The sequence below is a fragment of the Magallana gigas genome, chromosome 2 (genome assembly GCF_963853765.1).
Source record: "Magallana gigas chromosome 2, xbMagGiga1.1, whole genome shotgun sequence".
Taxonomy (NCBI): Eukaryota; Metazoa; Mollusca; class Bivalvia; order Ostreida; family Ostreidae; genus Magallana; species Magallana gigas.
This window is the reverse complement of record NC_088854.1, coordinates 28292994-28320401: the sequence shown is the minus strand read 5'-3', so window position 1 is coordinate 28320401 and position 27408 is coordinate 28292994. Positions and strand designations below refer to the sequence as shown.

At 32.6% G+C, this 27408-nt stretch overlaps 1 protein-coding gene and 1 long non-coding RNA gene across 6 annotated transcripts in view; one reads left to right on the top strand and one right to left on the bottom strand.

Moving 5' to 3' along the window:
- Nucleotides 1-27408, top strand: part of LOC105336574 (uncharacterized) — a 231635-nt gene that overhangs the window by 94892 nt on the left and 109335 nt on the right. For all 5 annotated transcript variants that reach the window (XM_066075970.1, XM_066075967.1, XM_066075969.1 and 2 more), the window contains exon 11: nucleotides 11791-11881. In XM_066075970.1, coding sequence (XP_065932042.1) covers nucleotides 11791-11881 — 91 coding nt within the window. The remainder of the gene's footprint in view (nucleotides 1-11790; nucleotides 11882-27408) is intronic.
- LOC117683478 (uncharacterized) lies at nucleotides 16401-17757 on the bottom strand. Its single transcript, XR_004597479.2, has 3 exons — nucleotides 17501-17757; nucleotides 16857-17089; nucleotides 16401-16503 (listed from the first exon to the last, which is right to left on the bottom strand). It is a non-coding gene; the product is annotated as an uncharacterized lncRNA (long non-coding RNA).

Here is a 27408-nt window from a genome sequence, read left to right as displayed (position 1 = left end):
TATTTCCCTGCAAGAGAGCAGTACCACAGTATCTTACAGTAAAGGGGTCTATGAGGTTTATTGAAACCCTATTCCAAGTTAATGCATTTCATAAATTGTAATTACTTAAAATAACAGTTTAATGATCATTCCTGCTGTTAATCAACTGCACCTATTATAACTTAATGAAAGTTTACTGATCTATTTTCATTTAGTATAATTTTCATAAAAATATGGATTCATGGCAGTTATGATTTGTATTCATATCAAACTGAAACATTTTAGAAAAAAATTGCTGCCATATAACATGTATAATTCATATTAGTTTAATTATTAAATTTATCCTCATATAAAAACCAAGACAATAAAATCAGTAAATCATATAATAAATCCAAAAATGGAAAGGGATAAACCTTATTTACTTATGTAATATATATACCATTTGCTATATTAATTCCAGGTTATATGACATGTTGCAATCATAAAGTTTTGGTTTATCAATGATGCAAAAAAATCAGTCTGATGAGTCTAAATATGTTCAACATTCAGGGATGTATTCATCATTAGGGATCAAACCCATGCAGACCAGTAGAAGTAATAGGGGGGGGGGGGGGGCAGGGGTGAATTCCTAGGGAGGGTGGATGAAAACCAATTTTAAGGGGTAATTAGCACATTAAGGGGAAGGTGTGTGGGGTGTCTTTAGGTATCTTAATTGGGGTTTTCTCTTTCTTTTAACTAGCTTGGAAATGCATGCACTTACTCTGGGAAGTATATGAAATAGGGTTTGCCAGAAATTAGCCATGTTAAGTTGCTAGCTAGCTCTCAGAGAAGTTCAAACAGTTTGCAGTTACTACTATAATTAAGATATACCCAATTTAAAATGCCATGTTAAATGTCAACATACACTTGCCTCGGAAGTATATATCTTCACCACGCTTCGCGCTTGTGTATACAACAGAGTTTATGACCACTGTTCGCTGATGCAGCCGTTGTACAATATATTCACCATTACACTGCAGTACTGTACTCCAATATATGGTCGAAGATATTCTCTTTTGAGAGAAGTGGACAGGCATACAATAGGTCGAAGATACACCTGTACACTAATGTAAAAAAATGATTTTTTTTCTGAGACAACAACTGTCACCGCTGTTCCGCCGGCCTTATAACAATGTTCTGATCTACTTCTAGAATATTTTAAAATATTTTTTTTTTAAATGAAATAACTTCAAAACAGACAGTTTCGTGTATTAGCTTCCCCAGTTGCATGTTCTGATTTTAGCCAACACCTGTCATAGTCTTAAAAGCGCTTACTGTTACGTTATTATCAGTCTGGAAAGAACAATCTGAAACAAACACGATGCAACATTTGAACAAGATTCTCACAGTGACAGTCACAGTGTTTGGACTGAATCATGCATTTGTAAATTGTTTCTCGTGTAAATAATTTTCCGAGAATCTAATTTTCGATGCCGTGAATCAGTTCACTAAACATCACCTTCAAAGAATTCATTTGCTGTAAGTACAAAATAAGGGATTGTAGATTTTTGCGTGTGGAACTTGCTCTCGTAGTTCATTATTTACTCATAATATCACGAGGTCTTCTTCTTGACGAATACAGAACCCCAGACAGTATATATATGTTGTAGATTGATATTAAATAGGCTAACTGGTCCAGTTTTATTTTGCTGTTTGTGATTTTTTCCTAATCGTTTTGCTGTTGAAATATTTTCACTTTTAAAACTTCATTGCCAGCAAATTTTTGATTGCAACATTACAGACTACATGTAATACGTCCTAGCTGACCAAAATCTTGATAAATACCAAATCTTGTCATTGCAATGTGAAAGTCACAATTAATTTAGGATAACTTATGAAATAAACTAATAAGTAGACTTTGTGAGAATACATGAACAGGTACTTTCCAACAATTGACATTAGGTTAGTTAAGTTTTCACCTGGGCTGCTATATATTTTCCTTGATTTTTAAATGCTAATTTTAAGCATAAACTAGCTAATATGGAAATATTATACAGATTTATTCAAACAACCAAAAATTAAAATCACTTGCAACCTGTTCTGTCACAAAGAGATCCATCATACATTTGATGAGTAAATTCAACTTTATTTGAAAATTGCCGTAAAAATTTGTAAGGTATATCAACTATGCAATCGGCCTTATATCAGACATTAAGCAGATTCTATTGCTTCACTTCAGATTAATATTTTGTGGGTTTTTTTACCCCATTATCATTACTTTAGTAAATATGGGGGAAAAAACCCAACATTAGCATTAAATATGGGGATAAAAACCCCATCTGATTTTTTTCGGGAATGGTGGGTTTTTTTTCCCCATAAATAATTTCATGGGGTTTCTTGCCCCATGGGGTTTATTGCAAAACCCCATGGGGTTTTCTGTAGGGTATTTTTTCCAAACTAAAATCCCATGGGGTTGGAACTTTTAAGTTCAAATATCTAAAAAACTATCTAAAAATGTTTCAATTTTTTTTCCATAAATTTATTTAGAATAAAATACCCCACCATTTGGTACTAAACTTTGGTCGTTGTTGTGAATGGAAAGGGGTGCGCAACGCCGGAAAAATGTCCATTCCGAAGTTGTCCGTCCCACTGTTAAATTAATACCAAATGTTTATACCACTAATACCTTGGTCAAGTTCCTAAATCAGCCTTGGTCGATACTTTTTGTTGGAGTCATGAGACTTTGACCACAATAATGACTTCATTATTATAATAAAAATATACCTTGAAAGTGCTTTCATGCCTACAAATTTTAAGATATTCATAAAATTTATACCAAATGTTTTATGCTCACACAAAGACGAGCTGAAGGGGGCATATTGTTTTACTCCTTTCCGTCTGTAATTCAGTACAAACGTGCGTCTGTTTGTCCATCTGTATACTGTTATATCGCGCTCCGTCCCATCATCGAATATATTACTAGTTTATGAACATCTGAAGACATCAGAGATATATGTAAGTATAATAATTGACCGACGGGGGACCCAGGAATTCTATTCTTGTTCGTTTTGTATTTCTAGTTCTTAGTCAATTGTAAAGATACACGCAAGAAATAAAAGATCATTTTCATTTTCTTTTGTAATATAATTTTAAAGCACAACTAAAGGTGGTTTTTATTTAAAGCTGCTTGGTCCGATTTTATATAAAATTTTATGCACGTTTTTAAACGATGGCTATGCTTAGTATATGTATAATAATAGACATTTCAGAAGTTTTACCTGTCAATTATGCCAAATTCAATGAAGAAAAATACGTACAAAATTTGCTAACAAAACAAACGTCATTAAAAGGTACCACGTTATTTCGCCTCATGTTAAATTTCACCCCTGACGATGAGACGGGTATGGTTGTATTACGAAACTGACATCGCTTTAAATAAAGGTCGAAATGATCAGACAAATTACAAATAAACATGTGTATGTTTTGTTCGCTAATATTTCTAAAGTCTGCTTTCTCTATAATCGATGCATAGCATGCGGGTTGAATAACCCTAATCATTCGGGTGACGAAACCAAGCGGTTTCCTTTTCTAAACATTCCCGTGATGCAATTTGGTTTGTTTTTTCGTTTGCCCAAAGAGAAATTATTTTTTCTTTAATTTGAATATTTCTAACTTTGAAAGGAGACTGATTATGCTAGTGTAAATAGGAGAAAGTCCATAACTTTCTAAGATAAATGGTTTGTATGAAGAAGAAAATTGATACTGTAATTACAAAAAAATCGGACCAAGCAGCTTTAATCACGGCCGATGGTTGACTTGAACTTTAAGGTTTAAGTAGGCGACATATTTCAACTTCAAAAAAGCAGCTTAAAGCATATAAAATACATATTACAGAACGTGTCTAAATAATCAAACTTTTGTTTAAATGTATTTCACTATTTAGTGTCTCTTTAGTACTGAGATCATTTTTTTTTTTTAAATTCCGTTAAAAATCAATCCCATTTTGACGCATTTCACAAGAGCGGCGTAGGGGAGATTGCAAAAATTTAATTGTTGAAATAAAATGATAGTCATTTTATTTTTAACAGTTCTTCAAAGGAATATGACTTCTCTATCTTACATATGTATAAAGAACATAAATTATTTTACCTACTCAGAATTCAACTGACTTTTACATAATTGTATTTCTCAAGTGAAGTTTAGCTAATTCATTTCTGAACACATTCTTGATACATCATTCAGATCAATTTAATTTTTATTATCAAATTTAGTTTTAGTTGTTGGCTATTAAACCATTGTCGTCTGAATTAAAATGCAATTTTCAAACAACAAATAAATTGTTTGGGTATTGTAGGTTCAAAGTTTAGAATTTCAGGTGCCTCATTGATCAAAACCTTTTATAAGATAGACACTCGTCTCTCGTGGACTTAAATGTCTAATAAACACACGTTCTTTGCCTTCTAATTTTGTTTGCATGAATTGTGAATGGTAAATGAAAATAACATTTTAAAAATACATGTATTTTAACCCTTGACTATTTGTTGTATTATCCTTGATAGTAACAAACTAGTTTTGATAAAATCAAATGCCTCAGAGATGGAAAATGATTTTTAAACTTTCTACCAACACAAACAATAATGAGCAGTCAATTAACTGGAGAAGCAAGTGTTAGAAATCGGGGAAAATGTGTGATATCCACACCATAAAGCAGTCTGGTATTTAAAGTGAAATGGCAGGGCAAGGGGGTGGCTTAAACCTGCTATCGCGACTTACTTCTTCTAGAATAATAAAAAGATTTTTAAAAATGTCGAGATTTTTAAAATAAAGAATTAACTTCATGTAAATGTAAGCCATTGACAGCAAAAACATAATATAGACCCCTAACCCAGCATATCAGAATGCTCTTGTACCCTTCGTACCCTACCGCATCTGCAGCTATGATACAGAGAAAACTCATGTTAAGGTAATAAGGTTAATGTTCTTCATACCATCCGGTAATAGGTAATTTCAGGTCTTCAAAGGTTACTCACGCTCACCCTAACACCCATTTCATGACCAAATTCGTTAAACAATGAAATCTAATAGTAGTGTGCGAGTAATTCACTTTCTGGTCAAATAAGATTTGAACAAGCATTCTCAGAGTATTGCATAAGCAATACACGTCCCCTACCGGTTTGTATTATTCTATAAAAGCTTCAAGGTCGAAGCATACATCAATTTCAAAACTATTATAAACGAGATGTTATGCTTTAATCAGAGATAAAAGAACAGAGGAAATTCAAACTACATAGTTGATATAAATATAAATAAAAATGAGTAAAATAATACTCTTTATTTTATCTCCTGTAATTTCGACAAGTCCATTAAGTATTTGCTGGTAGAAATTTGTGAAAACAATGCACTGTTATGCAGAATATCATTTCCTACCGTCTTCTGTACACCGAATCAACAGACCAACCCGACAACGAACCCGATTGCCATATAATGATACAAAATACCCCGTCGATTAAATTTACAACACAATGCTTGACACTATTTTACAGAATTCTTTTGTTTGTTACAAACAATAAATGGAATGGTACAAGTAATGCACGATATTATTACTGACAACATACTTTCCTCGTTTATTTAATACACACTGAACACGATAACGAACCCCAACATTAAAAAAATGGAATATTAAAAATCAATTTTCTCGCAAATATATCAACCAGACGCTACAAAAGTGTTAACTTGATCAGTAGTTTGACATTTTGAAGCTGTTCAGCAAATTTCATATAATTCCTCAAACGCATAAAGAAAAAAAAGTGTGGAAAACTGAAGTGGGACTGACAGACGGACGGACAGACAGACGGACTGACGGACGCAGAGGAAAGCTATAGTCTCCTCCGGTGAAACCGGTAGGGGACTAATAACAACTGCAATCTCTTAACAGTCCGGCTAACACACAGGTATAACACATTTGCAATTCAAGTTTACCATGCCAAAATCCAAACGCTTGTTTGACTGATGCTGCCCAAAAAGTGGACGGGGTGAAATGTAACCGTTAAATTATCGATCTAAGGCTAATTAGTTACATTTTATATTGATAGGAAAAGATGTGGCTCAGCTTAACCCTATAGCCAGAATCCCAATACATGTACTAGTAAGTCAATTTAAATGCAATAAAATCAAATGTTGCATATATTTAAAGATGCTATAAAAACAAATTAAATGTTCAAGTCGGCATTAGTAATCATCTATGAGCGAAAAAACCGCGCAAATTGCATTTAACTTAATGGTCCGAAGATCCTATCCCTTTAATGCTATAAAGATTGCTTTATCTTCAAAACAAAATTTTATAAAACAATTTTTAAAGAACGTTTTTGTTGGGGTTTATGTTCCGAGACTACATCTTGTATAAATATTAATAATGGTTTGCAAATGATGTTTTGATGCCGTAATTTAAATTTTGCTCCCACTTTTCTTCCTCATCAACAAATCAATACACTTTGATATTTTGAACATAATCTCTACTTATATTGGTACAATCCTCACACCGTCAGAAATCCTCGTCCGAGTTCACTCGTGGACGTATTGTCTCTGCAGAAATTGTCCTTTTCAAACTAAATCATTTGTTAAGAAATGAAACACATTTTCTCAATCTGCATTTTTAACTTTATAGAATTTAATTATGTTTGATCTTTTAGGATTGCCTAGATTTACACAAGATGGATTACGAAAACCATACTTCATACTTTGACGCCAGTGTGTGGAGTAGATGCAGCCGTACGCGCCAGAAGATTGCATCTCTTACATATGTGCAAACCATGCTCGAAATTCCCCTTCTTGTTAATGTATTAACCCCCTTTTAAACATACAGAGCAATCACACTCTCCTAGAACAATTGGCGAGCTTTCATACACCAGGAATTTTCCATGAACTTACCATCTTTGTTTCTATAAATGTGTCGTTTTCTCTCTACAGCGCACCAATCGCCGAAAATTGTTGACCGCATCTAGTGGTTTTAATTTAACACCGAATTTACAACAAACTCTGTTTACAACTTCTTAATCCATCATCTTGACTATAACACCAAAAGATTATTTGTAAGGCCTTATTTGATTATTAGGAGGATATTTATTCACGATTTGTAATAATCCCTGAAAGAGGTCGCTGCAGTCAACCCGCAGAATTTCAATCAAGTTTGACTGGGATCCAAGGGCCACGAGTGAACTCCAGACCCCCGACGTTGTGAGGATGTCTTCCCAAATTCGATTTGTTGGAAAGCTTGGTCTTGTCAAGTTCGGTTTCAAAAGCGGTCGATAAGAATTCATTTCATTCAGTGACAACTCTTTTTTAACCTGGTTTTCCAAAGAAAAAAATCTGGTAATTATAATGGTGAAAATGGTTGGCGGGCGGATTTCAAAAAAGTACCCCTATCGACCGATAAAGTGTAACTCCTCTTACAGTTTTGGTTTTCAAGATGATACATTTTGTAAGTCTTTGTTTTGATCAACTGTATATATAGCAGAGATCTGCATATTACTTGGATTTTGATTTTTAAAAACCCCAGCTGTTGAACTTGTAATTTTTTGGCATAATACTGTACATACGTGTATGGTATTACTTATGCATAGATAACTTCTCCTACAGTTTACAAAATAGGAAATTTTTGTTTGCAGATCAATTGTATGTACATGAGAGATGCGCATATTACTTGAATTTCGATTTTTGTTAATTTATGCAAAAATACCAGCGGTTGAACTTACTCATTTTTAGTAAAATATTGCATATAACGAACTCATTTCGTTGGAAAGGTAGTGTTTTTCAAATCAGGGTTTACAATTTGATAATGGGTACTATTCACACAAAAGAAAACCAGGTTTGCTGTCACATTGACTTTCACTGCTTTTCTTTTGTTTTTTAAGATACATAATCTTGTAAAAACAATTCGGGTGAATACATCATATACACTGTATATATATATATATATATATATATATATATATATATATATATATATATATATATATACACGTCATGTTTAATTCATTATACCAGTAGTTGTGAAAAGTTTTCTTTCCTTATTGTCTCTTATGGTTTTTAAATATTTCCGTAATTATATGAATAATGTCCGTAAAAGGAACTTGCCTCATTGTTGTCATATAAATTGAATCATCAAAAATGTTAATAGGTGTTTCTTGTAACTATTGTGATTTGTTATGCAATGTACCTCAAATATTTTTTGGCTTTTTATTTTCTTATTTCGCTTTGAATTCTTAGGTGTTCGTTTTCTGTTTAAATGAATTTGGATGGGCGTAGAACATGTCCCACACGGTCTATTATCAAGATCAAGACAGATATTAGCGACACTAGACTCCCGCAGAAATATGAGCAAGGCATTATTTTCAATTATTTTGTTGATACGAGGTCATGTAGCTGGCCTTTTAATGGTCTGTCGATAGTTTTCCACATCTCTCAAATACCTGACAGTGTGTATATATTTAAACTCGTGTCATCACACAGGTGTGTGCTCTGTTTAATACAATGCAGTGCATTAATTACGTAAGCATACTTAATTTACATAGTTGTTGTGAAGCCCAACCTAAAACTGAATGCTCGATTAATCCTGCTTTTCGTCTGAATTTTGAACAGGTAGGTTCAATTTTTTAAAGCTATTGACGGCAGTTTTTGCCCAAGATGTATTTATTGTTGTTATGCACCAGTTAATAATGAGAAAAAAGTCTATTGACGGAGTCACAGGGGCTCCCTCGTCAGCCTATGCATGCAAGGTTCGGGTAAATACCACACTGTTACTTTTTACTTTCTTTTCAATTTATAGCCATCGTGTCGTATTTCATCTATGACGACCACGAACAACTTCGTCGTGATCAACACTGTATGTAGTTTTTTTTAATGTGTCATTTATCACTCTTTACAAGTATTACATATTTAATGTGTTAAGTACTTTCATATTCGATGTCACTTCAGTTGTTTTGTTGACAGTAATCTAGTGAACCTGCATGTTTAACCAGAAGTTATCGTAAATGTCTTTTAAGAGTGTATACTTGAGAGTGTAGGCGGTGTCTGGTTTAACTGCCTTAAGGATGAGAATGGTGTCCACCCTGTATACTTTCCAAATCGTCGTTGTTGTGTCGATGGTGTGGAGACCTAGTCATGCAGGTAAATTTAAGCATTTTATCGGTTTTTGGAAAGAGAGGGGCTGAGATTCAAAATAGGAATATACAAAATAATCGTACATTGATCGATACAACTGAATGTTATTTCGTCTAGAAAAATCCAAGATCACGGTAATGCATACCCAGTCAAAAAAAAAGCTTGAGGGCGTTAAGATGATTATTTTAACCAAAATAGTACATATATACCTCATGTTCATTTGATTTTAAATATTTATGCTAGATATGTTCGATTTACATTGAGCTTTAATTACTTGAAATTTATAAATACCAGGGTTCCAATGAAGTTCATTTAAAAAGTATGAAATAACATTCCAAACTTTCTCCTTTGAAACGACCCTTCAGTTTATCAGGTTTTAAAACACGGCTGAAAATAAAGTTTTACTTTGCAACAAACATAACTTTAACAGGATGGTAACGTTGAAAAATTTTGCGAGGTATTCCAAGTGACTTCCGAATGGAGAAATCTCTGTATGAAATCTGTTTACGTTTCTGAGATTTTCTTCGAGTAAAAAAAATAATATATCAATGCAGATATCTTAGATATTCCTCCTTCATCGATTTCAACAGCACTTCTTCACAGGTGTGTGTATCTTTAATTAAAAACATTCAAATACGCTGCATAGATATGTTGGGGCACACTATAGTTATATTTTATGAATGGAAAGTTCTATGATGGTAAAGACGGCCATGATTACTACATGTACCAGTGATGAGGTGAACCTCCTTAATACATAGATGGAGGGATATAAGTGGTGATGGGGGATAAGGTTACGTTAATCTACATGTAGATTGATTAGTATTTTAAATAATGGAAGCGGATTTTGTTATTAAACTAAATTTTATTTTTGAATAATATGTCCTGTTATGTCATAAATGAGGTTATCTTGTTCCTGTGCTCCGATATTTGCTTAATTGTGATAGAAAGAGTTATATTGCCCTTCCGGAAACAGTTATATTTCGCAGGAAATAGCGATATCGCTCTCCAAAAACTATTTTATTCCCCACCCATGCAATTATTTAAACAGTAAAATGCTTTCTTTGGTGATTCATTCGGTATATGAAGGTAGCGACATTGCAGGAAAAATGCATATAACGCGGATAATGTAAATTTCCCCTGCAGTGATCGCTACTTTCATAACCCGCATTAATCATCAAAGAAAGCATTTTATTGTTTATATTAACAACTTTTTTCAACTAATTAATAAACTGATTATGAAAAGTTAGTAAAATTCACTGAATTACTATTAATGTACAAAAGTACGTTAGCTAAAAGAAACAGCCAAATCGTCTCCTGTGAGACTGAGTCTGGCATCGTCATTATTATTTCGTGCAGTCCGGGATTTTACTAAGGTCGCTGTAGGTTCAGACCAATCGATAAACAGGGCGTGTCAATTTCAGTCCTGTCACTTTCAGCCGCTGTAGATTTCGACCAATCGATAAATAGGGCGTGTAGATTCAATCTGGCTGTTTCTATAGAGCTATGAAGTAACTATAAGTTTCCGTAAGAAATAGAGCAAATTATGCTTAGTATATGTAATTATTCTGTAATATTTCCGTTGGGTGCGTAATTTAAAGAACCTGTTGCAAAGCAAAATAATGTAAACACGTTCGCGAAAACTGAAAATGTCAAGACAACGTCTGTGATTTGTTTAAAATTATAGATACTTTCAAATCTTGGTAAATGCAATGCGATGAACCCACTCAAGCGTGAGCGTTATGAAAACAACAAACTTGGCCTTTAACGGGGAAAAGAAAACAGCCTTCCACGCCCAAAGCTGGCCCCAATTATGTATTTCAACAACAGCAGCGTAAATGCAAATTATCAGTTTTTTTATTAATTGAAACTACATGTAACAAGCACCGGTCGATTTTTTACAAAATATTTTACATTGATTTTTTAAATGTGATGATGTTTCAATAAAATACACTAGTTAATGAAAAATAAGGTCGTAAACTGCTTTGATTTGTTAAGAAATGTTACCTGTATAGCTATACATGTATAACTGTTTTACTGTATTATAATTCATTGTCTACTAGATAATCGTAATGCCCCCCCCCCCCCCTCCTCTTCTTCGCTACAGTAAATTACAAACTAACAATCTAGGGCCCCGAGCTACAATATATAGATTGATACTAGTTTTCTTAACTGATGAATACTATTAAGTTATGTCTTGTACTAATGATATGTAAACACTGATTTTTTTTTCTATTTTATTATCAAAATATACAGTAGTCTTGATACAATACAAGTAATGTGTCCTCAATTAATCAACTATCTTCCATCATTATTATAATATCTGTCTGTCTGTCTGTCTGTCTGTCTGTCTGTCCGTCCGTCCTTCTTTCTATCTATCTATCTATCTATCTATCTATCTATCTATCTATCTATCTATCTATCTATCTATCTACATTGTATCTATCTATCTATCTATCTATCTATCTATCTTTCTTTCTTTCTTTCTATCCCGGTTTTTAAACTGTATATACTTTTTGAACTCGTGTACCATTTCGTGGTTTGAGTGAATAAACTTAATCGATTTGAACTTAAATAAACTGAGTAACATGACTGTATTCATTTACTGTATTATATTCATCTGCCTTTGAATTCTCATGAAGTAATTATTAAGTGTTTCTTTCCATCTGCTTTCAGTCATTCAACTTTCGTGTGGCTCAAATATTAATCTAAATCCATCCTCAGTAGCGACCTACAGGTTCGGGGATTACACTAATCCATACCAAACGTAAGTTACTATTTATATGACTCTTGGACAAAGTCTGTGCTATAGGACTTTTGTTGCATCGTAATAAATCAATTATTTTAAAATTTTCACAGAGGAAGTTTTAATTATCATAACTTTAACTCACATGTTAAACTTGATATGGTCATATTCTCAATGGTTTTATTTTTCAATATTATCAAACCGGGATCGATATAGGAATGTAAACATAGCATTTAAAATTTTATTGGAAAATACTTATACTTGAAAACCATATATTAGGACAAATTAGGAAAACATTGTTTGCTACAAAAATCACAACAACAATAAATATCATATATATATATATATATATATATATATATATATATATATATATATATATATATATATATATATATATATATATATAAAGCACAAGGAAATTCACTTTTTATTGGAGCTCCACCGCCGCCCCGATCGCGGCTTGAACTCACGACCTCTGGAACCCATTCTCCTAGCAGTGAGCGGCCACCGCGCTAACAACCTAGGCAAGACAAAAATCTGGCCAGCGCGCTAGGGTCCGTTCGTCATCGAAAGCAAGATTTTTGTCTTGGAGAATGGGTTCCAGAGGTCGTGAGTTCAAGCCTCGGTCGGGGCGGCGGTGGAGCTCCAATAAAAAGTGAATTTCCTTGTGCTTTATAATATATATCTATATCATTCACTCTGGGCAGATATATGTCAATTTGAGAGTTATTGCAATGTTTGTGCTTATATATATATATATATATATATATATATATATATATATATATATATATATATATATAATTATTACAATTATATAAATTTTAATTAATTGTATTTTGATTGTCCCAGAATGAAGGTACACTTTCATAAAGGAATTATTTTTACAAATCTAAAAAGATTTAATAACAAGACAATCAAATATTTGGAAGTATTTATAGAACATGGGGATTTTGGAGCGTGATGAATTCCTTTCTACCATTTGGTTTATCCTGTAAAATGAAACAACTCAATCAACTTTTAACAAAGTTTAATTTTTTCTAACACTGTATAAAAGACAAAAAACAGGAAAAAAACCGAGTGAATACATTATGCAGGCATTGGGGATGGACAAGTGTGTGAATAAAGGTTTTGTCAGACATTTGACATTTTTCGCATTTTTCCCAATGATAATATCCCACGAGTTTATATGACAAAACTTAATTGATAAACTATAGATCAAATGGATTAAGATTAATAACAAGCATAAAACGAATGAAATATAATCTTTCCATGGCACATCTCAGTAGGACTGTCATGTTGGAAATTTTGAATTTACCTGGTAGCTGTAAATACAAAATGTTCAACATCACATTGTAAATAACACTATGTAAGCTTTCTCGTTACAGTTAGGGTGAATGCATAGTGCAAGCATTAGGAATAAAAAAGTGTGTGAACATACTAGGTTTTGTCAGACATTTGACATTTTCTCATTTTGCCACTTACATGTAAGTATTTCACAATATCATACGACAGAACATTGATGAAACATGTATCAAGTGGTTAAAGAACAATCATATAATGAATGAAATACCATTTTCCTTAGCATATCTCAGTAGAACCCTCTAAGACTTGTCAGTTGTCTCTTAATCTATTGCTACTGAAAGGTTTTACACTTCTAACACTGTCTCACTGAATCATGCAGATCAGATTTAGTAAAAAAAAAAATTAAAATCAAAAGTACGACAAATATTGTTTATGTGAATCAGACAAATAAAATTTTAAAATATTTTATATACTGTTTTCAATAGGGATGTCAAATCGGTCAATTTTTAGTACTCGGTTACTCTAACGTTTTTCCGATCGAGTACCCGGGTACTCGGTAAAAGTGTAAATAAATATGAACAAGTACATTGATAACTGTAAAACCTTGGTCACTTGTGTAAAAATAAAACCACATGATCTAATGGGAGGTTTCCCCGTAAGTGTGTTTCTGTTGTAAGAATTATGAGCACTTCGTATTTCCAGACCTTTGAAGTCAGTGGCGGCATTTTAGGTCTGTTCAATTTCTCTACTGTGTGCCGATCTAATTTATATAATAGACTATATCAACGATGTTCAGTGAAAACAAATCATTAAAGTAAGCCAAAAATAAGGGTAAAACAGCCAAAGGTGAGAAAAGCTAGGTAACAGGTGCTTGGTCACGATAATTACTATATAAACACTGCCACAGGCGATAACGGTCATTTAGCATATTTAGAGGCGTAAGAAATCCTAATTACTTTATGTACATGTGCAGTGGACATTTTAAGTTTTAAAACCGATGTTTTAATGCATTATTATATGAACTTAGAAATATTAAAAAATATACATCCGAGTAACCGAGTACCAATTTTAGTATTCGATACTCGGACGTTCGATCGAGTACCCGGTTAACCGGGTACTCGTTGACATCCCTAGTTTTCAAAGATAAACAAGAGAGCAACAGACTTTAACGGTAGCCTGAGTACCAGAGCCCATACACAGAGTAAAATGAATAAAAATATTGAAATAAAGACATCGACCACCTCTCTAACTGAAATCTTTCAAAACGAACTAGGAAAACTGTAATTTTGGCGAAAAACTTATAAAAAGATCATTTTAGAGTGTATGACTTGATATTGAAAAGATGCAAGACTGAAAACAATTGTTACATTAAAAGTTTAAAATTTATCAATTTAAACTTAACTATAACAGTTTAGTAACATGAATCAGCAATTCATGATATTTAACTGTTCAATTAATTGAAAAATGTTGTTATTTGAAATAGAAATTCGTGCATTTATGACCTTTAATTACGTATCAAAATTTAATAATTGAAATTAGTTTAATTAATTTACTTCGTTTAGTGCGATGAAATATCTCATACATTCTTTTAACTTAAAATGGTATTCTTACATAAATCTTATTTAGACTAATTTTCACTCCCAAAGTTTACTAGCACATCTTATGTAACACATAGAATGTCATTTTACATTAAAGAATTTTTGACAGGCTGTTAGGTAGTAATGTAAACATTTCGTTTTTCGGTTTCTTTGGAAATAAATTCTTTGGCGCATTAGCTTGACACTTCGAAATTCCACGTAGATAAACTTATTTATTTTGTTTCGGCTTCAAGTTAATCCTGTCTTTGTTACAGGTCTTCTTTGCAGAAATGCGAGTAATTGTTGTAACACCTTTTTGGCTTAGTTAACAGTGTCAAGCATCAAAGAAATTTTGCCGAAATTGGGCGTTAACCTTTTTAAAATGAGTTACCTGATTGGTCAATTTCAAGTCCGTAGAGTGACCGCGTTGGTAAGTGATTTTTACGAAATCACTTTCCAATTGCGGCTCATCGAAATAAACATCTTTTAATTAATTTCTACGGATTTTGATTTTGATTCCTCAGGTAAGCTCAAAATTATTTCTAAGTACTTTTTAATAATATTTATTATTTAGGAAATCTTATTTTAAGACTTTTGAAAAGTTTTTTTTATTATTATTTACTTGTAAGGGAATTTGATTAATAAATCATGACAATTCTTAAATTATCAAATCTAACTATAAAGATTCTGTTCAACTTATATTAATTTTGTTATTGAACTAAATAACGTAAGTAATTCGTTATCCTTATTAATTAATTAGTTTCACGAATTTTTCATATTTCAACTTTAAATTTTACCGCGCTAAATTAAAAGAACTCTTCTGTGCTAAGAGATAAACAAGCTAACCTATACAAAACGAAAATAGAAATTTTATCCGCTAAATTCTAAAACATGTCAAAATCTTAAGTAATTATTTTATTCTTTCGATAATTCATTTTCGATCCATTATGTTATTACAAAGGAAACATTTTATAGGTAAGCCGTGTGCTTGATCTTGTTTTGATTTCTTTTTATGTGTACTGTACGTTATTTTCACTCGTGTTTACATGTTTGTTTACATCATCATTTGTGTTTTAGATAATGCTTTTAATCTCTGAAATTGTACAACTTTATATTTTTATATTTGTGATTTGAAACCACTTTCCAATTGCGGCTCATCGAAATAAACATCTTTTAATTAATTTCTACGGATTTTGATTTTGATTCCTCAGGTATTGTGAACGTGAGTTCCTCACATAGCCACAAATCTGCTGAGCTATTCCCCAAACATCACGACGGTGAAAACCAGAGTGTGATACAATCTCCCATATTCGTTCACTTTCAAGATATATGTAGGTTTCATGTGTGTATGTCTTCAAAGATGAACTAAAACAAGGTGGCTAGTAAACGTGTTTTATTTAAAACAACCTCATATCCCCATTCCCAGGGGTCAAACAGACAGTCGTCATGAAGGACATTTAAACGAAAAAATAATTAAATCTTCTACATCTACTCACTTCTCATGTTCCAGGATTTGAATATTCATTCTTAATTAACATTTCATCACCATCTGGTATTTATCCCCAAAGGATTTTAGTGTTTCGTTTATCAGTGATTTTGGCTGGCCAATTATTACTTTTCTAGTGGCAAGTATATTTGTATTCTTACTAAGAACAGTGGGACGGACAACTTCGGAATGGACATTTTTCCGGCGTTGCGCACCCCTTTCCATACACACTATTGACCAAAGTTTAGTACCAAATGGTGGGGTTTTTTATTCTAAATAAATTTATGGAAAAAAAATTGAAACATTTTTAGATAGTTTTTTAGATATTTGAACTTTAAAGTTCCAACCCCATGGGATTTAAGTTTGGAAAAAATACCCCACAGAAAACCCCATGCAAACCCCATGGGGTTTTGCAATAAACCCCATGGGGCAGAAAACCCCATGAAAATAATGTGGGGTTTAAAAACCCACTTTTTTCTTAAATAACAGTTTAGGGTTTTTAATCCCATAAAATAGATGTCATGGGATTTATTATCCCACATATGCATGGAGTATTTTATCCCATTTGTTCATAATGTAAAATTACTAAAATATTTTACCAATCTATTAAAATACCAGTACTCACAGTGCAGACAGTATGGGGTGACGTTAACTAAACCAATCCAAGCAAATAAATCAGATTCTCAATGATAAGTTACTCGAGACTGATTTATTCATGTTTGCATTAGTTTAATGACTCTAGATTTTCTCTTGCTTTGAATTATAATCCACAGATGTTGGTAATGTCTTCCAAAAATGCTTTTTTTTCAAATGAAAAGTGTCAGCATCAGAGGTATGCTCTGTCATCCTTTAATTTGCCTAAAAATATGTCATGAAAACTATGTAAATTATGTTTAAAAGTTATAACTAATTCAAAATAAGTATTGCCCTGCTTATTATAAAACTCTTTAAAATCTGACAGGTTGTAAATATTTATCAATACTGAACTGTATTGTACAGTTGTATGTACCAATGTTATATGATCAACTAATAATGGCATAAATTTACGGTTTATGCAATCACAAAGATTACATATAATGTTTAAACTTCTGTTAAATATAATAGCATATTAAAACAGTTTAAATCTATGGTCTCACTATTTCGAGAAAATTCGGTCCAAGAATAAAAGTTGGGTTTTTTTTCATTACCTAGCTTTTCACTTAGAAGTTATTAAAGAATATATAGACGTATAAATTTAAAATGAAACTGATTTGCAGTCAATGGAATTACCTTTGAAAATGGACAGAAGAAACACAAACTTAGCAACACTAGCCCAAACCAAGCGATGGAGTTGAAAACCGGATGTTGAAATAGTTACAGACAAATCGGGAGATAGATATTTCGATTAGAGCAGTCGATCTTTCGTGAATTTTAAGTATAATGCCGTTTAATGAACTCGAAAATCCTATTAGTTATTTAACATCCTGAACACCGTATTATTATATAGATTATTCATCTAACTATAAACATGATGAATTCAGTGTCAATGGTGGTGGGGGGGGGGGGGGGGGAGGGGAGGGGCGTTATAACAATATTAAATGCAGTACCAATAAATAAAGTATGCAAAATGTTTTATATCATTATACTATTAGTAAAACCAATAATTATTAAATTCTTAATTTAACAGGAGATAATAAGGTGGTTATCAAGGTATATATGTACAATAATACTTTTCGACGGATAGTTTCAGCTTGTGTACATGTTTTCTTATTAGGGGGTGGGGGTACTTGATGAAAAGTCGCGTTGTTTTTTTTCTTTTCCGCAGAATGTTTTAGTGTAAGAGTATAAATTTTGTGATAATGTCCAGGATGATAAAAAATAGATACCATGGCTATAGTACATCAGAAGCACGTGACAAAATCAGTGCGTTTAAATATACTGTAGAAGCCTCTCACAATAATTATTTTGTTTTTAAATTAATTCATAGCATGTATACCGGTAAGTACCTCTTATCTATTTCTTTCACACTCTACCCATTGTATAGGACTTATCTCAAGCGAGCAAAAGCTGAAATTTTATTTAAAATCGAATTTCCCATTGCAATTAATTTGGCAAGTATATATAATGGATAACCTTTATACAAAATAAACCAGTGCTTGAAATACATAGTCATGGAGAACAAATCATGCAGTCTTTGGAATGATTTTAAAGCTTAATCATGAGAATACTTGGAGTGATTTCCACACCGGCAATAATAACAGAGTCTAAGGCCGACAAAAAGGCATCACAATCTAAGTCAAAGGATGAGGCCCATTGCACATTTGTATCGTTTAATATATTCCCACGATTTCATAATAAACTGAACAAGACCAAGCCCTGTGTATACACGTACTTTGTATTCACTGTCCAAATTTCAACACATGTGTATACATATCATCGGAACGCTACATGTATAGTAAATATATCAATGCATGCTTGATTTTATGTTGTCAGATTTGTATCGAGCCGAGAAGTAACTGTTACTGGAATGATATTATTTTAATTTTTGTGGCATTTTACAGAAAGAAAATTTGGAGAAAAATCATTGCCGGCCGTGAGATCCGAACCCACGACCCTTGGGTCTGTAGGCCAATGCGCTACCATATGCGCCACGGCGCTCGTTAATTTCTGGCAATGTAATTAAATATTTGAACGATATCAAAAAGGGCCATTAACTGATTACGGAAAAATAATAAATAAATGGTGTTTTTTTAAATTAAGATATTTTAAAATTTCATTACCTATTTTTATACCCATCAGATATGATTTAGTATTCAATAATCGTTTCTCGTTTAATTACCCTGTGCGTCGGAAGGTGTTCATACCCGTGCGGCAAATTTTATCGATAACAGCGGGGGGGGGGGGGGGGGGGGGGTCGAGATTAAACCTAATTTGACTAGAAATAATGATATATTCTACGACGTGTCCAATGATTTTTACATTTAATGTTATATTTATATCATTGTTACATATTTACTACTATCAGAACCAATGCAAAATCATTGTACTTGATCTTTGTTTCCATTTGACGACATTTAATTTAATTAGTTTATATTAATGTATGATCATTTACTTATTAGTCTCTGTTGCACATCCAGAACGTCTAATTCTTGCCAAAAAAACTTTGAAATATACAGCTGATTGTTATATTTATCCTTCCAGTATTGATATTAGAATGCAGAAATAATTCATTACTGATAATTGTATTAACTTGTTTAAGATGTATAAAGATATTTTTACTACAGTAACTTTCAGTACAATGCACAATGTTTGATATGCTTATTCATTGTTGCGGTAATATTCTCCGGTAATTGGTAATGGCTGCATCTTGTTATAAATCATAAAAGCTAGAGAACGTATTTTCTTTACTTTTATCTAATTAATGCCCTGTTAATTGTGATCACACGCCAGAAACACTTCACCGCTCAATTGAACACAGATCGCTGTTATCATCGCCGCTGCAATAAACTGGTCAACAGTGATACATCTTTGCAGAAAAAATCCGACGAAGGTCATTAAATAGATGATTAACATAACATATCGTTTAACCATTCAATTATTGCTCTTATTAAAGTCCCTAGAAAATAAGGGCGACCAAAAGGAGTTCAACTAAATAAATACCCAGGGATTCATTTCAAGCGCATACATGTACCCATTACACTTTTATTTTAAAATTTAAATCTACGTCCCAACCCATTGCCTTGAATCCCAACCCCCCGATCCGGTATCCTGATCAGAGCCGTTTAAGCCGATTATAAAATGCGTGTGTGTGTGTGTGTGTGTGTGTGTGTGGGGGGGGGGGTGATAGCGTGTAGTCTACCTTTAACTTTATTTTCCTCTCTTTACATCTTTTTTTCCCCAATTTTTAATATTCTCCCCCAAAAGAGTGTGTGTGGGAGGGGGGGGGTGGGGGGGGGGTCTCTATGATAACTCAATTATAATAAAAATCTTTGCTGCAGAAATAGACCCCCCCCCCCCCAAGTTGACATCCAGATTAATTGCAGCCCCTTGTCCATTACTTTGTTCCTGCATACACGTGCACAGCTCGATCGGACACCTGCTCTCACGTGTCGTGTGTATGTACCTTTGCTCCGTTGAACAATAGGGTGGTTAATTGGTATACACAGAACGTACCCGTTACAAAGAAACGTAAGAATTCTTAGTTAATTGCAAGGTCTGTAAAGGAACAATAGGTACTAATGAGGTATACACAGTGTGTCTCCTTGGTTCATCTCAGGCCAGCCCACTCTCACCTACGTTACAAAAACACCCAGAGCTACATTCTAATTAAATTATTCATTCAATATTAGAAGACAAATGTAAAATTATTAAAACACACATGCTGCATTTTCCTTAATTTGGGAAGGGTTTATGGATTTTTTTTTTAACTCTCATATTCTTATTTAGCCGTAACGTACAAACACCAAATTTTGCAGATTAATTTCACCTAGGTCCACTTTTCAATGATAGAAAATCTTACATTATTAGACTATTTTTTCTCTTTTTTTTTTTATCTAAAAATGAACAATCCAATACATTTGTATAAAAATAAAGTGATCACAACAACTTTTAAGTACGTTTACTTCAAATCCAAATAGTGCCGAGAGAGAGAGAGAGTAGTTGTTGAACATGAGTTAGTAATTGATTGACAGTTTTATATAATCTCTATTATACAGTCAAATTTGAGTAAGTCTATTAAGAAGAAAGAAGAAAAAGCCAAGTTTCCCATCTCTTATAGAAATCATCTAATCTGCATTTTTTTGTAGCAATATATTTTAGAGTCGATATATGTCTTTCAATATCTATTATTAATTCATGAATTGATAGTATTTCCTTAAGACATCTTTTCCAGATATGGGATTTCATAATCAAGAAGATAGAATAAATGTCTGTAGAAATAGGCTCAGGGTGTAGCCCGAATATAAAAGTTATTTTAATCTTACATGCCAAAATATCTGCACACAGTAGGAATAAATAGGGGGAGATTGGGTCGCCTTGGTGACATCCTCTGCTATGTTTGAAAAATTTTGAAAGGTTTCCAGCTTGTGTGACTGATGATTCTATATTACATTGACAAGTAGATATCTAAGATTGAATGGATGCTCCAAAGTTGAAAAAATCTTAATATTTGTGAATAAATTTCCATGAAACAGTATCAAATGCTTTTTTTTTTTTAAATCAATTATGAATAATACACCACTAATGTCTCCCCCCCCCCCCCAATATGCTGCATCAGATCATATATCAGCTTAGTATTTTCACCAATATATCTTCCTGGAATGAAACCTGTTTGATCGGGACTACTAATTATATCAAGCATATTTTTAATTCTCTGAGCATTACACTCATAACTTATTTTATAAGCAATGTTTAGAAGTGTTATCGGTCTCCAGTTGTTTAAATACCATCTTTTGGGATACAGATAATTATTCCTTGTTTCTGTTTGACTGAGAGTTCCCGAACTTTGCATGTACCCATATAAAAAATATGGCAAATGTTGTAAATCCATCACTGCCTGGACTCTTATTATTTGCCATATTTTTTACAACTGTTGAAGCTTCTTTAAAGGAAATTTCACCTATTAAGGAGTCTCTGTTTATTATTATCAAGTGTTTTATTTCAATGTATGTTTAAATTTTATTTCGAATATAGATAATGTTTTCATTTTTATTTTATGAATTCTTATAAAAACATTTTAATTTCATTCATTCAGAATTTCCCTTTGGTTTGTAATTTCTTACAAATTCTCAAGTTTTCATGTGTCGTGTGTATATAGTGCTTTGCTCTGTTGATTGTATAGCATTAGGAGAACAATAGGGTGGTCAATAGGTATACACAGAATGTGCCCATTACAAAGACACGTAGGATTTCTAAGTTAATTGCAAGGTCTGTGAAAGAACAATAGGTGCTAATGAGGTATACACAGTGTGTCTCCTTGGTTCATCTCAGGCCAGCCCAGCACTCTCATCTTCTAAGGTACAAAAACACACAGGGCTACATTCTAGTAATTAAATTATTCATTCAAACACAATATTAGAAGACAAATGTAAAATTGTTAAAACATACACGCTGCATTTTCCTTAATTTGGGAAGGGTTTATGGATTTTTTTTAAACTTTCATACTCTAGCTTATTTAGACATAATATATGTACAAACACCAAATTTTGCAGATTAATTTAGATAATTCAGATAGAAAATCTTACAGTATTAGAATATTAGACTATTTAATCTCTAATTGAATGTACAATGTATCTATACATGTACATATTCTGGGTACATACATGGTTGTCAAGTTTCATTTATATCAGTATCATCCTGGCCTCTGAAATCAATTTAATTCAATTTTATACATCCTGAAAAAATTATCATGATATGCAAACAAATTACATTGTTTCTTCAATGAAGTGTTTCTAAACCCACTGTGCATTTCTTGAATCTCCTAGAACAATGTCCAGTCCAGTCTTTGATACATACTATTATACAATGCATTATTTTGTAGTAATGGGGTTATTTCTTAAAATTATTGATATTTTCATAATCTCATTATTAATCAAGCTCTGTAACTTGATACATTAATATGTTATCCTAATGGGAATGCATAACATTAAACTAAACAAGTTTAAATTTCAAAAGTCTATAAACTCGGTCAGCTATAACTTACTACATGTAATTTGCATGTATCTCTGGTATTCATTGAGTGCTCAGATGATAAGTCTTATTTGGGTCACCCTGAATTGTAGATCATAATTAACACATAATCTTTGCAATAAAACAAACACTGCTATATGCTACTATGCCAGATAATCAGTAACCTAATGGCAAATTTGGATTGTACATGTAGATGTACATGTAATACATGTATCAAAATACAATTATATATTCAACCGAATAGCGCATACTTGTCACTCAGATTTATAAAATTGATATTATGGAATCATACCAGCAGGATTTTTTGATAATGAAATTCAAATTATGACTGCATTGTTTTATCCATTAAATAAACATACATGTAAATGTCAAGGAGGAGAAAAATACATTCAATGACTTAGTGGCTAATTTTCTTATCAATCTTTTTGTTTAAGTGAAGATCAATTTAAGGTTCTAATATTTTTTTAAACATGAAGATTGAGATAACAATTATTTGCTCTAATTAATATTTATATTGACAATCAGGGAAAATGAGCTGCCAATGCACTAGCGGTATTAGAAGTTCTTGATCAGTTATCAGTTGTATTCGATACCTTATTACACCTCATAATATATATTCAAGAATAAGGGTTGTCTGCCGCAATCTACATGTAACTACCGCTGTATATATGTAGAACTAGTTTAACTTTTTAAATACATGTATAATTTTATCACATACATGCATACTGAGATACAATCTATGTTAATTTTCTAAATACAACTGAGACAGTTTTTTTTGTCGATTAAAGAAATATGTCAATTAGATATATACATGTAGTGGATATATAGTGTATTTCTTACATGTGGGTCGGGGCGGGGTCGTTAGAAATTGTTAAAATTGTTCTGCATGCAAAGGTAAACATAATCCTGACTCTTGAGATTTTCAAATCATTATTCACTAACTAGAGGAGCCCAATCTCAATTTGTTTTCTAAAAATTTTACCTTTCTTACTGGCCAGCATGCACAAGCCCCAAGTAACTGCTGGAAGCAACTGTACTTGGGATATTGTCTACCCAGCTGCATGCAAAAAATTATCAATTATTGGGAGGACCCATACATCCTCTTTTTCAAGCACAAATCAAAAAGTGAAAATTTTGGCAACATTGTTACAGTATCATTTTCTTAATCTATTCGATAAAATAAACAACCAATATTAAAGTGTCATTATATGAACAGTGGACATGTGCTCCACTCCCAAACAAATGATTGCAATAATTATTCTGACTATACTCCTAAAATAACCATTCAAATGTCTGGTTTCCCCCCTCCTTTTTCATAAATTAGACAGGTCTTTCAGACAAAACTATAAATATATCCACTGCCATCTTTGACATTAAGTCTAAGAGTTTATTTCTCACAAAAACACTTTATAATCAGAACGCTTATGTTGTGCAATTTTAAGTAGAAATTTTCAAATTTAATCTTATTTCATTGAAAAATAAAAAAGTAAATTCTGTTTTAGTAACATCCCCATTCCCGGCTGAACCAATCACCTTGTACCGGGTAATAACAGTTTCTGTAAATTGCTTTTAAGATTAATTATGACCACTTTTAATTCAAAAGCCATTTTTATTACAATGAGTTACATCAAGAATTCTGTACATTTAAACGATGTAAACACATTGACTATTCCCCTTCGAATAAAATGTTTCATGTTATATTTTACCCCTTGTCTAAAGTCAACACAACAGTCATAGCTGCAAGATGAATTAAAAGTTTACCGGTACTTTGGATCATAATGAACTTAATATAAGTCATTAGGGACCTACATATCGCATACCAATTTCAATAGGAAACATCTCTCTAACTAATGCTAATCACTAAAAACTATTTTATGACTTTTTGCAACACAACATAAGCCTGAAAGTAGAGCAATTATCCATTTCACCAAATAATTGACAGGTACAAATAATCTGAAACAGTCCCTTGCTACCTTTCACTTACACTAACTTTCTATAAAAAAGAGTTTTGTATTATAATAAGAAAGAATATGCAGTTCTAAAAAAAAAGTAAACCCCATAATGCCACTTCCATTGAGGTTTAAGAAAAAATATAACCATTTAAGTGATCCCACTATCTCCACTTCACTTAATCATCTTTCTATAAGTATAAACATACACAGATTCATGGGGTTTAGATTTCCTTCAGTAAAACATTTTTACTAAATAATCATTAAGAAGTCAATTGCTCTTCAGTCCCCTCTAATAATTAGAAACCTTAATTATTCAATACTACAAGTATCTTCATGATATTATCATGATAAAAGCATAACATCACATTAAGAAATACCCTTACATGTATACCCTCCCCTATCTTTTGATTTTCATGAAGTGCAGCTAGATGTTAAAAACCTTTCACATATAGGATCATAAAACCTATGGCAATTTCCTCGAGTCAATTCTCACACACATTTGAAAACAATTGTCATAGAAACTAAAAATTGACCTTTAGATTTGTAGCATTTTACATGTATATATTTATATATAGCCACAGACAAAGAGACATTCCATCCTGCATATGATATTTCTTGATTCCATGAAAAAGTGAGCTTAATTAAACACTCATTTTTAGTGAATATCTTACATATACTTATAGCTATATGGGGTTTCTACTCTCTTGTCTACCATGCTAAAGCAATAAGACCTACATGTATAGCTACCAGTGTGATGCATGCTTTTAAGTAAAATAAGATTAATATACAGCTGGATAGCTGCATGGTGATACATGTAATAGAATTTCATGGAAAAATGTTCAAATTTTACCTATGTTTTTCTACATGTATATCAAATAAATATTCCAAATATATATTAAATTTTTTGTTCATTTTGAAAATAATTTTCAAAGTAGATGTTATTTTTACAGTCAAAGATACATTTACATATTTTACATGTTAACTGAAGAATGAAGTGATTTTCCACATGTACTAGATGTATCTAATATTATTCAAATATGACTTTTGGACAGAAGAAGCAACAGAGCAAACATGGTTTTTTTCACATTTTGTTTTCTATGATAACTTTGTTTGTCTACATGTCAACTTAATTTCAAAAATATTTTTTACTGAAACAGAAACAAACACTTGTGCTAGGGTCATAGACCCCTTCACGGTAACTGTGATGACTGCTCTTTTGCAGGGCAAAATGACTTTATTTGGTGAAACATGATGTACCATTAAACCAGGCCCCCTGAATCTCTAGGCAGGTGCTCTACCAACTGAGCTATCTGGCGCTGGTATTCGAACAGGTCTGACCATCACATTCCTCCCCCTTTAAATGATCTTCGCCCTTGAAGATCAACCCAGACTTTTCCCCTGGCAGGAGTTAACCTGTCAGTTCCAGGGGTTGGTCATGGAACCAATTGTAACAGGATGGGAGAAATAATGATGGCCGTGATTCGAACACGGGCCCCCGATTCTCTAGTCAGGTGCTCTACCAACTGAGCTATCTCGCCCTGGTATACGAACTGGTCTGCATGACCATCACAAGTACTTAAACTTCACCATAATTGATCATATTTCCCTGCAAGAGAGCAGTACCACAGTATCTTACAGTAAAGGGGTCTATGAGGTTTATTGAAACCCTATTCCAAGTTAATGCATTTCATAAATTGTAATTACTTAAAATAACAGTTTAATGATCATTCCTGCTGTTAATCAACTGCACTTATTATAACTTAATGAAAGTTTACTGATCTATTTTCATTTAGTATAATTTTCATTAAAATATGGATTCATGGCAGTTATGATTTGTATTCATATCAAACTGAAACATTTTAGAAAAAAATTGCTGCTATATAACATGTATAATTCATATTAGTTTAATTATTAAATTTATCCTCATATAAAAACCAAGACAATAAAATCAGTAAATCATATAATAAATCCAAAAATGGAAAGGGATAAACCTTATTTACTTATGTAATATATATACCATTTGCTATATTAATTCCAGGTTATATGACATGTTGCAATCATAAAGTTTTGGTTTATCAATGATGCAAAAAAATCAGTCTGATGAGTCTAAATATGTTCAACATTCAGGGATGTATTCATCATTAGGGATCAAACCCATGCAGACCAGTAGAAGTAATGGGGGGGGGGGGGGGGGGGGCAGGGGTGAATTCCTAGGGAGGGTGGATGAAAACCAATTTTAAGTGGTAATTAGCACATTAAGGGGAAGGTGTGTGGGGTGTCTTTAGGTATCTTAATTGGGGTTTTCTCTTTCTTTTAACTAGCTTGGAAATGCATGCACTTACTCTGGGAAGTATATGAAATAGGGTTTGCCAGAAATTAGCCATGTTAAGTTGCTAGCTAGCTCTCAGAGAAGTTCAAACAGTTTGCAGTTACTACTATAATTAAGATATACCCAATTTAAAATGCCATGTTAAATGTCAACATACACTTGCCTCGGAAGTATATATCTTCACCACGCTTCGCGCTTGTGTATACAACAGAGTTTATGACCACTGTTCG